Raw genomic sequence first — 14,563 nt, 5'->3', positions numbered from 1 at the left:
CTACACTTAATACCCAAATAATTTATATCATAATTTTGCAAATCAAGGCAAACTACCAGTCTGTCAATGTCATATTTTACAAGCATCACATAGAAACATACTAAGTAGAAAAATATTAGTACGAGTATATTCATGCCTCACCCTGCTACTTAGTTACCTGCACCACATCTCCGAGGTCCTTAGCGACAGTCCCGATGTAGTCGGTGCGTGTGAACAACAGAGGCTGGTCGAACTCCCAGCGAGCGCCCTTGCCACTCAGCTCTATGTTCCTGCGGGTCTCTCGGTACAAGGCGTGCCAAGTTTCCATGATCTTCTGCGAGTGACGAGACAGGAAGAGGACCTCGTCGTTTGGTTTGCTTTAATTGAATTTAGGATTAGCGTTAAAGCAAAAAGAACTCTCGATAGAACAGACTACATTAAAAACACTCAATCTGTTCGGAAGCTATGATACAGACAGATGGAAAGACACACCAATATTTTTGTATCCACAAGAGGCGGAGGAGGTAATGATCTTTATTGGACATTTTTTGGTAAAAAAAACTTACCTCCTGACTTCTCTTTCTCTTTTAAATGGGATTTTTCTCTCATTTTTCGATTCATTTTCCCTTTCGTGGTATGTTACTTGTGGGTACACAACGGCTTCGACCGAATCATAATACTTACTCAAAGAGCGTGTGGACAGCGAGTATATTCTCTATCTTGTAGCTGAGAGCCCAGGAGATCCTTGCCAGGAGAGGCACCATGGTCTCGTCTGACCGATAACCTTTAGACAGCACCCACATCATGTAGATACTCTCCACTAACTCTGGCAGAATTTCCAGCACTTGGGGAAGCGAAGAGTCGTCTTCTATCACCTAAATCACAGGTTATACTTAAGGTAAGTGATAAAATTGTATGACTTCTTTCTCTGCAGCCAGCCGTCTGCACTTAGCGGTAAATAATAATTATTCAGTTCATAACATTTGTTTTTTTCTACGTACAATTAGGTACACTGACAAAAACAAAAGTTACACACAACTAGCAAAAAGCCTCTTGCATGACTCACCTACAAGATACAAGGTATCATACGTATACGCTATGTTTTAAAATACAAATGTTGTCAATTCAGAATAATAAAAGCACTAACCGTGAAGAACCGCATCAAAGTCGACAAGAACTTCAAATTGTCACTCGCCATGTTATATTGTTCAACAAGTCTCTCTTTATAATTCCTAAAACCCTGAAAAAATGCATCATTAAGGTAGAATTTGAAATCTTCAACCCGCAGTGAACAAGCGCGGTGATCAATCCTCAAAACTTCCCTGTACGGGAAGAGGGCTGTGCCCAGAAGTGGGACACATTTACGCTAGTATTTTATTAATATTAAAATACAGCGGCGATTACAGATCAAAAATTTTCATGAAATTGAGTGAATACTTATAATTTTACCTCCAAATAAGTAGAGTTGGCTTTCTGCAGTAAATGCAGGATCTTGACGACCATCGGCTGTTTCAGTTGCTCCACCAATAACGATATCTCCGCGTCTCGCTCGCGCCAGTACTTGTACTCCGCTACAGGTCCGTCGCCCTCGCGAGTCTGGTGAAGTAATATTTCATGTTACAGAAACAAGCTAAAAACTTAAAAGTGTTTATTTGAACTTCAACAAAGGGACTTAAACTTAATTTCAAGATTTAGCTACTAATGTCTGTCTGTACACATCCCATAATCTATGATCCTGATATGAACTTCACTGCGATTTATTCCAAATCTCGCCTTCAAAGACCAACGTTTGGAATTGGAACGCGCATATTCTAGTATCCGGGAACCTGACAGACACACGCCGAAGGTGCTATCAATATACAGCCGCCTCGTTCAACCGGGCCCCCCATGCTAGAGTCTACCTCCCACGTGCCCTAGTCTCCTAGTACCTATGGCTATCAGCTCACCTTCCCCAGACACACGGCAATGGTGCTGTCGATGTGCTGTTGCCACATCATGACAGCCTCCTCCAGCTGTACCACGACGTCAGGGTCAATAATCTCCACGTGCGTGTGGTGTTCCATCAGCAGCGGGATGTTTGGCATCGGCAGTTGGATCTCACCTTCTATGTGTTGTATTGTCCTGAGATATAGACATTAAAGTTATTTGACATTTTTAATGGTGAACTTTTTGGTTAACCATATCGTAACGTAACGCGTTACATATCCGCAACGGACAGCAGTACCTACCTGAGAGCGGTATTGAGGGAGCAAGTAGCTCGGGGAGGGTTTTAAAACTCGCATAGTAACTAATAGTAAGTAGTAGCTATTAGTCATGAGGGTGGAAAAAGAATGATAAGATATAAGGTAAGAAGACCTTCTAAGACTGAATACGAAATAATACAAAGAAAAGATCTTACACTCTCGAACTGCACACAATATCACTTCGAGATTTTTGATTTACAAATCTTTTCTAAAATGGAAATATACTAACCAGTTAACAATTCCTACGAGTTCCTTTATGTCGGTTATCACTTCGTCTGCCGATGAGGTTTTACCTTCCGGCACCACAGGTATATCAAACGATGTGTTTGAGAATGGACTATCCTGAAATTGTATAGCAATGCGTTTAATTTGCCAGTTTAATTTACTTCACCGTGTTTGGTATCTTATAGACACTTGAACCCATGAACTGATGCAGCTGCAGGGTCGCCCATCAAAGTGGATAATAAGTTCTTATTGATCAACACTTTTCTTTATATAGCCTGCTTATGATCCCACTGCTGGGCAAAGGCCTCCTCATTTCTCTTCCAAACCTCTCTATTCTTTGCAAACACAATAACAACACTTAAAAACGTATAAAACATTCCAAATATGAATGGATCGAACAAAAAAACGATGGAGGTGAGAAATGTATTAGTCATTAAAAAAAGTCCTTTTGAAACCTTTTTGGTTTCAAGCCCTAAAGTAATTAAAGTTTTAAAAGTTTTTTTTGCAAATAAATAATGCGCTTATTATGCACGACTATGAAGAACATAAAACGATGTCAATACGCCTGCGTTTAAAAACAGTCGTCGCGTCAACAAAGGGTGTTCAGTAGCAAACCCAAACACGGGGAGAATGTTGGTTTAGATAGATGCATGCGTGCTACTGTCAAGAAGTTCTTGTGCTTATATTCACTTGCGCTTGCGCGTTAATACTTTTTGTTAGTTTTAATTTATACTTAAGGCTTAAGATTATATTTACTACGTCACTGGAGGCAGGTCGATGTAACGAATGTGCTTCAAAAGAGTCCTCGCGCTCAGTGTGCATGTTCTTTATTCTAAAACAAACAAATTATGAAATTAAACTCAACATTATGAAGCAATCAAAAAATATCTTATTTGTAAGTATTGCAACTGACCTTCTTTCTGCATTTTCTCCTCTAGCTATATTCGACATCCGCCTATAGTCAGAAGGCCGAAGATAATTGACCTAAAAAAAAAGAATAAAACCTTGGTGATTGGTGATTAGTTCAGTAAACTGAAGATCAACACCTAAAGACTGTAGCAAAATTGAAGACACGCGAGGATCACACATCGGGGACTTTTATTACTGTGTTGCAATGTGTACTGGTTTACAATCAAGTCACAAGCACAAAGACACCCAAACTCAGGAAAAGCATTCGTGTATTACACAAACGCTTTTCCTACGCGGGGATCGAAACCGCGAAACCTCGGGCACTGTGGGGGACGTGAAACAATTACCCCTCCGTGCATTGAAGTCAATGGGTATGTAATGATATTATGTTTGGTGTATGATATTAATCCTCCTTTGTTACCTGTGCCCCTATCTCGTCCAACTGCGCGTGATGTCCGCCAGCATACGACACTTGTCTAGACAGAAGCGCCTGGCTCGTATCCGTGGTCAAAGTTATCTCACGGAACTGCTTCTCGAACAAAGGTATGAAAGCCTAGGAAAAAAAGATGGCTATATCATAAGTCTAATCTAATCTGTAGTAAAATTTTGTGGGAGTATAGTAATAAAAACAAGAATTAATTAAACAGCCTAAAATATTATGTCTTCTCGCAAGGAGGTTATCCCTCTGTAGAAGGTAAGTTGATATTACCAAAACTTTTTCAATCGTCAATTTGATTACTATGGCTACATTCGGGTGGAGTGGTTGACCAGGGGACATATCACCACTCCTTTATGTAAACCTTTACGGGAACTCGTGTCCAAAACTACCAAAGTCGTACTAAAAACTGTGGTGGCAGGACACTCGGTAACAGCATCGTCGGTGGCAAAAACCTCCCTAATTAGGGACTAAGGTTTGAAGAATTTATTCTCAATAAGACAAATAAATTTGTGATACGATACTAATTTACGCTACATTTAAATAGTAGGTAATGTTTTAAACCCAAATACCTGATTGAAATGCAATCCAAGATACGTCAACACTTTCCCCGTAGTAACTCCAGTGAGGAAGTAATCCGACATTTTAAGGGTGGTTAGCCGGTCGTTATCGGAGAGAGGGATACCATCTTGTGTGAGCCGCACGAAGTACAGGTAGCGACGGCTGCGATGAGCGGTTTGAGGAGTCAAGGCTCCGAAGATGGGGATCAGACGCGGGTACTGGATGATGCGGGGAACTTGTCTCTGTGGGTGTGGAAATGGTGTTTGTATATTTCAAATTTACGAAGAATTTTCTGATGAATGTTTTTTTTTAATTAAGGCTTGAAATTTTTGTATGTATGCTTGGAAGAGAATCTGTACAACTTAATAAAGTAGAATATAATTACTCTTTATTTTAATATACAATAGTCAATGGGGAATATGCACGTGACTTAAATATGGACAAAATATTTTTTTTTGTAATATTTATTGCTACTGAAAACACACTATACAATTATTTTTAGAATTTATTTTAATTTAATAATGAAATTTAATCATCAAAAAGTGGCTGTTTTGAAATTACCGCGCAAATTTTCGAAACGCAACACTATTGGTGGAACAAAACGTGACGTCAGTTTTACACGAGACGTCTGCTGTCAACAAGCTATTTGTATGGTTTCTTTTTGGAGGAATAATTGTTATTGTATTGTATCCATGGTAATTAAGTCGATATTCACTCACTTTATTTATTTTTTGGTAATTTTGTAAACCAATCACTTTGCTGTTGACATCGAACTCGTGTAATGGTGACGTCACGAGCAAGCGCGCCAAAATGGCCGCGTTTAAATTGATCGCGATTTTAATATTTAATTTTTTGCATAATAGTTTATATTTTGGACGTGATATTTGTATGTTTGGTAATGTAATAACTAGTAGAAACATAAAAAATAAAAAATAAATCATGCATATTCCCCATTGACCGCGTTTGCCGTAGACGCACATTCAACCACACAGATATCTATCTACTAAAATTAAACCAAAATATACAATATTTAATGAATTGTGATAACATTTTTTTAATCCTTACGGTTATTGTATAAAATTCCAAAGTTCCGTCGACATCGGGATCTAAATGCTCGGGTGCTGCAAAATTATACGATATTAAACCTTATTCATCTCAATATAAAGTCCAAACTAGTTTTAATTAGTTATAAAAAGTCACTATCTTATAAAACACATATACATAATACCTACAGCGTTAAGAAATTTTGTCAAATACGATCAGAAGGCCTACCGATACATCTGAAAATAATATAATTGCGGGTGTGGAAGAGAGATGGCGCTCTATGCCGTGTATTGCACTGTCACACTTCCACAACCATGTTGATATTTCTTTAAGACGAGGTGGTTTACTCTCAGGACAGATAATGTACTTAAGTTCCGAAAGCTAGTGAAAGAAAGTGAAGACCTCTAGCCGGTAGCCCGTCGTTGATACAAGTCAACCGGGCCAATAAGAAAACTACTTTCTGGTGCAAAACGTAGATATAGACAACGCAGTGATACTCACACACAAATATATGGAACCATTATATATCAGTAATCAACTGGTCTTTTTATCTGCCTACCTATGTTTTATCACTCGTTTCACTGTTAATAATAATCACTAGAAACTGAATTGAAAGGTACTCACGCGGTGGAAAGTAATATTTATCCTCTATAACAAGTTGCGAGGACTCATCCGTGGACATTTCGTTGGCCGCCGTCTCGTCATCCGTGTCGCCGAGCGCTCCCGCTGCGGTCTCGACTTCGGTCTCTTTCATAATACATTAAAGAATTTTTATATTATGTAATACTTACCAATATTATAAATCTGAAAGTATATCAGTCTGTCTTGCTTGCACTCCAAAACCACTGAGCGAATTGTAATGAAAAAAATAGCAATACGGCCGCGCAACAGCTTTTTGAAAGTTGAGTGCATTTTAAAATTAAATATACGGAATTAATTCGTTCGGAATCACAGCTTCAGTGTTTCCTAACGCACGTAAACTGTGGTTTGGCCTGATGACTCTCCAGTTGTGTCATATTGCCTTCTCAACGGCAAATGATCCCTGTACTGCCTGTGCACACGCTTACAACTTCGGATGTGATGCTTCAGGCATTGCCTTATAGATTGACTAAATATTTAAAACAAGGAAAACTTACCACTCTGAACAGGAGCTTCAGCTTCCATTTCTGGAAAATGATATAAACATGCATAAACTAAACGTTAGTTTTTCGCTTATACACGGTGATTTTTTGTCGTCTTACAAAAGCAGCCCAGTTCATGTATCCGACGTTAAATACCCCTAGGCGCGATTATTATTTTTTATCATCAACTAAGATAATAAGTACGAAGAAAATTAAACAAGAGAAATCTGAAATATACTCTTAAAAATGATAAAAACGTCGCCGCCCGCGCCCCTCACCATTGTTACAAGGCTCGGACCGCGCTCACAACAGAGCTGTGTTTCTAAAAAACTACGAATTGCATCATAATATTGAATAAAAATTTTTCAAATCTCAAATACCTATTTTTTTATCATAAACGTGTTCTAGTCATAGGATACATGAACTGGGCTGTTTTTGTAAGACGATAAAAAAATCACGGTGTATATAACATTATGTATATATACACGGTATATAGCATACCGTTTTGTTTTAAAATATAAAATACGGACAAAGATCTGAACCTGAACTCTTCGTCCCTTTAAGACTCTTCAAACTCTTTATGCTCTTGACACTTCTCATGGTTTTGAGGCTTTTTCTGCTTACGAAATCGACTTCCGGGTCCGGTATAGACTCTTTAGGCTCCACTGGGGGAGTCTTAGCATCCTTTGCAGGCTTAGCCTCCTTTACGGGCGCCGGCTTCGCGGCTGGCTTGCCTTTCTTGCCCGGTTTCTGGACGACTTTCGCAGTAGGTTGAGGAGGTGGTGGCGGTATGATCCCTAAAAAGTATTTTAATATTTGAAACAACGCCATCTAGTCTCTAAAGGAAAGCTTATATTATGAGTTGTAGACCACACATAAACTTAGGATTCAGTTTTGGCTTTATACTTAATTAAGTCTTTATGTCACATTTTCTTTTTTCTTGGTTGAACGATAAATACTCAGTAAGAAACTGTGCCAAGATAATGTTTATTCTAACACGAATCATAGTGTCCAGTTTACCGGTTATACCAGTTTGTCACAAACCAGAGAACAAATAACTAACCTAGTTCCTTGCATTATTATTTTGTGGAATGTAAAACTCTCTGATGTTTGAAAACAGAATCCAATATATTACTATTACATTATATTTCCTTCCCGAAACAGAAAAAAATATATATTTTTTTTAAAGATATAGAAAGAAAACTTACTCCATTCAGTAAACTCTTTATCCTCATGTATTAGTTTATCCACAATAATTTTAGAGACATACATGGTCCTTCTTTCCAACGACATCTCGTGAGATTTCATCGGTGTGGCTATATACTTGATGAACTTTTGTCTAGATTCAATATCATGCAGCATATTATAGAAAAGCTCATCATCATCCATGCCGATGAACGCGAGAACTCTATCCTTGAACCACAGGACACGAGGGTCATGGTACAGGTCAAGCTCAAACTCTGTACCTGCTGAATTCTCAGACTGAACTTCGGAGTCAGACATCTTGTTTTATTTGTTATGTCTTCCCAGTTAGCTGAAAATTTTATGAGAAGATAAATTTATTTGTTGTTTTTATTAAAGTGAAATAAAAGTGATATAAAGTAAACTGTAGGATACCTATGTCCAGCTGAGGACTGTCATGGATTAAGTTGATTGATTTAAGATGGAATAAGTAAATAGACAATGTTTTCAAAACACTTTTTAACCGTTGTTTCGTTATGATGTTAGATGTAAAACCAGTGATATACCTGCTTAGACCATCAAATTGTTTTGTGATTTATATAAACGCAACCAAAAAGCATGTTTCACATAGTTGCTGTGGTACGTTTTGAACTGACATTATGATATCAGATTTTGAATAGGTAAGGGGAAAAACTAAAACTCATTTGTTACACTCCCAATCAGTGAATTACTATTTAATGTTCACTTATTATTTTAAGCATATAGAGCTCATTTTATTGCTGAACTTAAGTCTACAAGCAAAAGCAGGTTATGGTCTCATATCTTTTATTTTCTCAGAACATACTTAATAGTTAAACTAAGAAATTAAAAGCTAAGATATTATTTTTCTTAGTTGACACATATTATGTTATAAGTATATAATTTTTTTAAGTACTTACGGTTATGCCTAATAAGTGTGTGCGCAAGCTTTATTTGTAGCTATCACCTTAATACACCTTGTTTCGTATATGATTCATACAGGTATTGAACGTAGCTATCTACAAAACATTAAGTTAAAAGTAAAAACCTCACCAGAAGTTCACTATCAGATAAAAAACTGGAAAACTTCACAAACCTTCTCGACAAATCCCATTTTTCAACGTTACTTTCTAATACTATCAAAATTAAACTACATTACGTTAAACTACATCAATACTAGTTTTAGCGGTTTCCAAAGTAAATAAAACAATGAAATCAAAACAACTATTGACTGCCATGGCAACAAGTTTCAAATCAAGTGACAGCGATTTGAAATTTCCCGCACTGCGCTGTACGTTCGTTCAAATACTGCATAATTACATTATTCTGGTAAGTTAAAGAAAATGTTAGGGAATGTCTATCAAGTTGAGGATAATAAATTACTACGTGGGTGTTTAAATATAGCCTATCGTACAACCTCTGAATATTTTAACACTGTGAAAACATACGTTACGATAAGTAGCAGTCATTCTTGACAAGAATAATTTATTATGAAGTAGAGCTGACAATAATGATTGAATTCCTAAATTCTAATAAATGGAATGGCCAGATGCCAAATTAATTTACCAGCAATCAGATTTTTTTGCTTACGAATATCTCCGAATACTTCATCGGCCTGTAAAAAGAACAAATAAAGAATATAAAGCAGTAAAGGAAGAAAGGAAGTAACCGGAAGTAACGGTGCGATTAGGCAATGTCACTTTACTGATTGTTTTGAGTTTTTAAGCATAAATTAAAACAAAATAATCTCATTAAAAAGCATTTATTATCACACATCTCGTACTAAAGTGAAATCCATTTATTAAAAGATAACGCACTTCGAATTACTACCAGTATTTTGACTTCATTGATATCATAATACCTATACTTTTGATTTGTTTTTGGTCGCAGTCAAGTCTAAAAATATTTCCTATAATAATTATGAATACCATCCTACTTAAATTAACACTTACATTTTTATTTACAATACTAACGACTATTTTTACAATCCTATTTTTATCCAATGTTAAGTTTTTGTTCATTGGCATTACGTACAGTAAGTAGTGAACATAAAAAATAATATTTATTTATAGTAGATACTCATTTAAAGAAAAATTGACGTGCCGGCCTATCTTTAGAGTACCCATTGTTATTATTACTTTCAAAATCTTCTAATCTAGAAATAAAATTATTTTGTACGACTTGTCTGGAAGGCAAACTGCCTACTGATGATTGTGGTGCAGTGTACGAAGAAGGTCCAGAGTAAAGAGGGTTTATATTGTATTGTTCGCTTTGTTTATCATCTGATGGATGTTCAACGGAGTAATCAATTCTGGATGTTGCTATTCGTTCTCCTTGATTTTGTTTTTCGTCAGGTTTTTCTTTTATTACATCTCTAGGGGCTCCGAATTCATCTATTTGAAATGCATTGAGAATTTGCTGCTGTTCTTTTTCATCTTCTAGTTCGTAGCTCACTGATGGTATTAGTTGGTATGAAACTATATTGTTGCCGTTATTTATTAGTTTTGCATTTTGATTGTTATTTGTGTTGGTCTGTTCATTGGTCTGAGTATTTTGTTCTATAGTGTTGTCATCTAACTTTGTGTAGACGAAGTATGACTGATCTTTCTTGTACGTAAGCAGTTTATTGTCCTCTAATGGATGAGGTATCGTACCCACAATTTTGTCTTCCAGATGCGCTGATATCCCGTTTCCACTGTTAAATAAACTTTTAAAGCTTTCTTGCCCATTGAACTGTTCAGGTTCATTTGGCGGTTCAAGCTGCAGCTTTGCAGGATTTAATGCAATCGTATTTGCTTTTATAACTTCAAATTGCGGACTTGATTTGAAGCTATTCACAACATTATCTTGGTTTGTGCTCCGCTGTACACTAAACATTTGCGTAGTCTGTTGCGATTTGTTTGGGTTTACCAAGTTAGCGGAATTTGGACTGTTGTATATTTGACTTGTTACATCTGGGACATTCCATTGGTATAATTGGCCACTGTACAGTTGATTTTGACTGCTAACAGGATTTTGTTGACCATTTGGAATTTGGTATCGCGATGAGTAAAATTCGCCTTGTGTTTGACCAGCTTTCGTTTGTGATTGTGTTAATTGATTTGTTTGCATGAGACGAGCGGGATTTTGTTCATTCGTATATTTCGCGTTGCTTGTGAAATCAGTAGGCCGATTATTATTGTTTTTTTGACTGGAAACTATGTTTGCGTTATTGGTAAAACTGTTACTTGAGTACTGTGATGATGTGAGTTGTGATATTTTGTTGGTGATTTGAGACAGATCTTCATTGTTTAAGTTTTGCTGTGCCGGTGTCGGTGCAACTGTTGATGATAGTATCTCTTGTTGTGCTATGTTGTTGTACTCTCTGGCAACGTTGAGTGAGTCGGTCAAGAATGAATACACGAGCGCCTGTGAATCAGAAATGTTTTGTGAATTCTTATTTCCTATAAGTTTAGCTATCGGAATAAAATTAAATGCGTTTTTCTTTGCTAACAAGTTATTGCTTAGAACTAAATAGTTACTGCTGCCAGTATTTAATATTTCCAATTTATCAAAATCTTCACTACGATTTTTAAACAGGTATGCAGCAATTCTTTCAGGAACAGTTATTTTTATAGAAACCGTCCGCTCGATTGTGTTAGGCAGAGCAGATTCTTTGAAAAAGGGTAAATTGGAAAGCTGGTTGGTATTTTGGTAAATAAAATTTTCATTTGGAGGTTGCAAACTAATAGCTGGTGGGGCTATAACCCGTGCACGTTTTGGGGACTTTGTTGGCGTTTGCATTGGGACTTGTGACGTTAGATTTTCACCACTGTCCGTTGTCGTTCTAGGTGCAAAGTCGTTATTATCAGAATAATCTAGAGATTTCAGATCCTTAGGATACTCATCGAACTGGGGAGGAGAAGCAGTTTTTAAAATACTGTCAGTATCTTTTACGATGTCATTAACGGTAATGTCGAGCTTTTCCTTAGTTAGAATATCAGCAAAAGTTAAATTGTTATGATTGGCGTTTATGCGAGAATGTTTAGTTAGAGTGAAGGAGGGTTGGTTTGCATTTTCATTAAAAACTATTTGCGTTGGCGAAGGAATAGTTGGTGTTGACCTCAACTGAGCGCTTTGATAGTATACCGGCTGTTTCAACTCAGTTGGTGATAGATACAACCGAGGAAGTGTTGTAGGGTTTCTCGGGGGTGGCAAGTAAAATCTAGCAGTTGAAGTAAATGGGGACGGTGTCAGATAAAGTCGTGATGCTTTAGTGGGAACGGGAGAAGTTTGTGGAGAATTTAATCGTCCAGAAAATGTGGGCCGAGTAGGTCTTGTGGTGAAGAAACGAGTTGTTTCAATTTCTGTAGTGCGTAGTTGCTCGGCAGGTGATGTAGGCTTGTTATAAACGTAAGGTTCCTCGGATTCGGAATCAGATTCCAGTTCTGACAAAATTATTTTTTCAGTTTGAGCTGAGGTTGTTGGCCTTTCATATACATAGGGAGTGCTCTCATCTATTAATCTTTCAGTGGGTGTGGGAGAAGGGAGTAGTGGCACAGAAGGCCTTGAATAACTGTAAGGAGTAGGTTCGGCAATGAGCCTTGCAGCTTTAGTTGGCTTAACAATCCAAGTTTTAACAGTTATTCTGGATTTAGGTTTACTTATTTCTGGTTTATGTACAACTCTGCTGTACGAGACAGTTTTTGTGATAACTGTTGATGGAGCATCTTTGATTGTACTTACCAGATTCTGCTTTAACTCCTTACCAGCGGGATTATTAACATTGTTCGAGAATTGTGGGAGGTTTGTCGACGGAGTACTGTATGTGTAGGGTTGTTTGCCTTGATTGTTATTGATATTCTCATTGTTCTGTATTCTTGAGTATGTAGCGTCATTATTTGTCTGGGGTAGTTTCCTGGGCTCTGTATATTGCGCTCGTGGCCGATTAACTTGTGCTCTTTGGAAGTTTTGTTGATTGTTCGACTGCGAATTCACTGAACTGATCTGTCTCTGTGAGAAGTTATTAGTTACTTGTGTGGGTCGTGGTAGTTGTGCTTGTGGTAGACCATTGTTATTGCCATAGTTAGTGTTAGTATTCTGTGTAAATCTTGCTGCATGACCGTTATGTATTATATTTCCAGTTTGTGAAGTCTGTGTCGTCTGGACCTTAACATTTTGAATATTGTTGTACTGTTCGTTTTGTCTTTGCCTTTGAAATACTTCTGCGTTGCTTTGTAATGGTAGGAAGTTTGAGATTTGGGGCGAAGGTATGTATCTCGGGTCAGGAGTGGAAGCAGAAAAAGCGTAATCATTTTGGTTTCCTTGTACTAAGTTTTGTTGTATTTGTTTGGCTGGTACATATACGTTGTTTGGTGCTCGTTCCGGACCCGCTAATAAAGCTCCGTTAGGGAATAGCTGGCCAATCGGTGGTTTGTAGTCTTGCATAACGATGAGATTGCTCTTCATTGCATTCTTGTCGTATGGATTCAACATGGGATGAGTCAGCATTTTCTTAATATCCTTCATAAGTTGCGGTCCAAGCCTGAGATTTTCAAACTTTTCGTTGTTGTTGCTGAAAAACTGTTGCGAGTTCTTGCAGTCGACGTTCATCCACCAATCGCATACAAACACGGCTTGGTTGAATAATGTTCCATTGGGGCAGAGGAAGGATTGGAAGCCGTACGTTGATCCCACAGTGCAGACTCTGAACACTTGACAGCTTGTCTCTAAGTCTGCATAGTATCCTGAAAAAGGCAAATTAATCATTTATAAACATTCATTTTATTTGTGAAGTACCAGGAATAAATTTTAAAGTATTTAACATGGATTCACAAAAAATTATAAAAATAAACCAACGACTGCATTAAGGATATTTAATTTATAATCCTGTGCCGCACGGGGGTTTTTCATTCAAATCACGTTTCACTCGGGACAAGCATTTGTTGAATCCCAAAGCTTATCCTACACGGGGATCAAACCCGCGACCGTCGCGCATTGTGGATTTGGCGTTCACCTCAACTACTCGGCTAACCGTGCAAAATAGCTAAAGGTAATTTGCCAGTTAAAAAAACATGTAAATCTTACCGGGATCTCTGCCAGCGCAGGAAAATGATGTCCTGGGTATAGCGCCGAGGGTGGGGTAGTCGCTACCGGGTTCACCGGGAACTGCCAGCCGGATATCCCACCCGTGTCCATTGTGGTCCAGGTGCTGAGGGCCTCGGCCATTCTGGGCGGCTGCCCATGTAATGGGGAGGCACACTGAAACGAAAAACATATAAAATTTACATGAAAAAATCATGCAAGCGTCTGCTTCAGTGGAGTGCTTATAACCGGAATAAGAAGTCCCAGAAAATGATAATAATATACCTGTACAACGAGGGGGGGGGGAGAAATGACAATTTAACTCGAGGTGATACTATTTAGGATGCTTATAGTTTGAACTTGATATCTGTTTCAATGTTATTGACGATGGATAAGAAGATATTCAGTTTTGAGCTTACAAAGCACAGAGCAAAGCACAATAAACATACAGTTTCAAGATTATTACTGTGCAGTTCTAACAGATGCCTAAATTTTACCAATGCAAAACAGTAAAGTAAATTTTCAAACATAAAAATACTTTACGGCGCAAAATCTTTGTAGACGAAATAAAAGCAAGCAAGTTAAACGGCAAATGAAGGAGATTAATGAAGCGAGATTTAACAGAATGTCTGTCGACTTCCATTTTAATTGGCTTTGAATCTTTATAGCGTTTCGGAGCTCGTCTTTAAGAACATTAATTTGCGCTGCTGTTAACGCTAATTCTTTTGTTGATAGAGTAATTAGGAAACGACATTTTATATCAAATAAACTTTGCTGGAAAT

General features: G+C 37.6%; 2 protein-coding genes across 3 annotated transcripts in view; both read right to left on the bottom strand.

The window, feature by feature from the left end:
* LOC113503530 (dynein heavy chain 10, axonemal) overlaps positions 1-8,955 on the bottom strand; it is a 65,269-nt gene extending 56,314 nt beyond the window's left edge. The window contains exons 1-17 of the mRNA XM_026885562.1: positions 8,815-8,955; positions 8,639-8,737; positions 7,727-8,052; positions 7,061-7,315; positions 6,534-6,563; positions 6,022-6,144; positions 5,419-5,474; positions 4,365-4,595; positions 3,778-3,909; positions 3,361-3,431; positions 3,204-3,279; positions 2,452-2,564; positions 1,926-2,100; positions 1,429-1,575; positions 1,127-1,219; positions 664-854; positions 158-356 (exon numbers count right to left, since the gene is read on the bottom strand). Coding sequence (XP_026741363.1) covers positions 158-356; positions 664-854; positions 1,127-1,219; positions 1,429-1,575; positions 1,926-2,100; positions 2,452-2,564; positions 3,204-3,279; positions 3,361-3,431; positions 3,778-3,909; positions 4,365-4,595; positions 5,419-5,474; positions 6,022-6,144; positions 6,534-6,563; positions 7,061-7,315; positions 7,727-8,021 — 2,187 coding nt within the window. The 5' untranslated portion in view covers positions 8,022-8,052; positions 8,639-8,737; positions 8,815-8,955. The remainder of the gene's footprint in view (positions 1-157; positions 357-663; positions 855-1,126; positions 1,220-1,428; positions 1,576-1,925; positions 2,101-2,451; positions 2,565-3,203; positions 3,280-3,360; positions 3,432-3,777; positions 3,910-4,364; positions 4,596-5,418; positions 5,475-6,021; positions 6,145-6,533; positions 6,564-7,060; positions 7,316-7,726; positions 8,053-8,638; positions 8,738-8,814) is intronic.
* Positions 8,956-9,648: 693 nt separating this feature from the next.
* LOC113503516 (putative uncharacterized protein DDB_G0286901) lies at positions 9,649-14,053 on the bottom strand. 2 transcript variants are annotated; one of them, XM_026885551.1, is made up of 4 exons: positions 13,785-14,053; positions 12,444-13,444; positions 10,946-11,126; positions 9,649-10,870 (listed from the first exon to the last, which is right to left on the bottom strand). In XM_026885551.1, the coding sequence occupies exons 1-4, from the start codon at positions 13,996-13,998 to the stop codon at positions 9,798-9,800; spliced, it is 2,469 nt and encodes an 822-aa protein (XP_026741352.1). In that variant the 5' UTR covers positions 13,999-14,053; the 3' UTR covers positions 9,649-9,797. The 2 variants fall into 2 exon arrangements, with proteins under 2 accessions (XP_026741352.1, XP_026741344.1); XM_026885543.1 differs by having other exon boundaries at positions 9,649-11,126.
* Between the last annotated feature and the right edge of the window lie 510 nt (positions 14,054-14,563).

This window comes from Trichoplusia ni, chromosome 2, assembly GCF_003590095.1.
Source record: "Trichoplusia ni isolate ovarian cell line Hi5 chromosome 2, tn1, whole genome shotgun sequence".
Lineage (NCBI taxonomy): Eukaryota > Metazoa > Arthropoda > Insecta > Lepidoptera > Noctuidae > Trichoplusia > Trichoplusia ni.
This window is presented reverse-complemented; position numbering and strand designations above follow the sequence as displayed.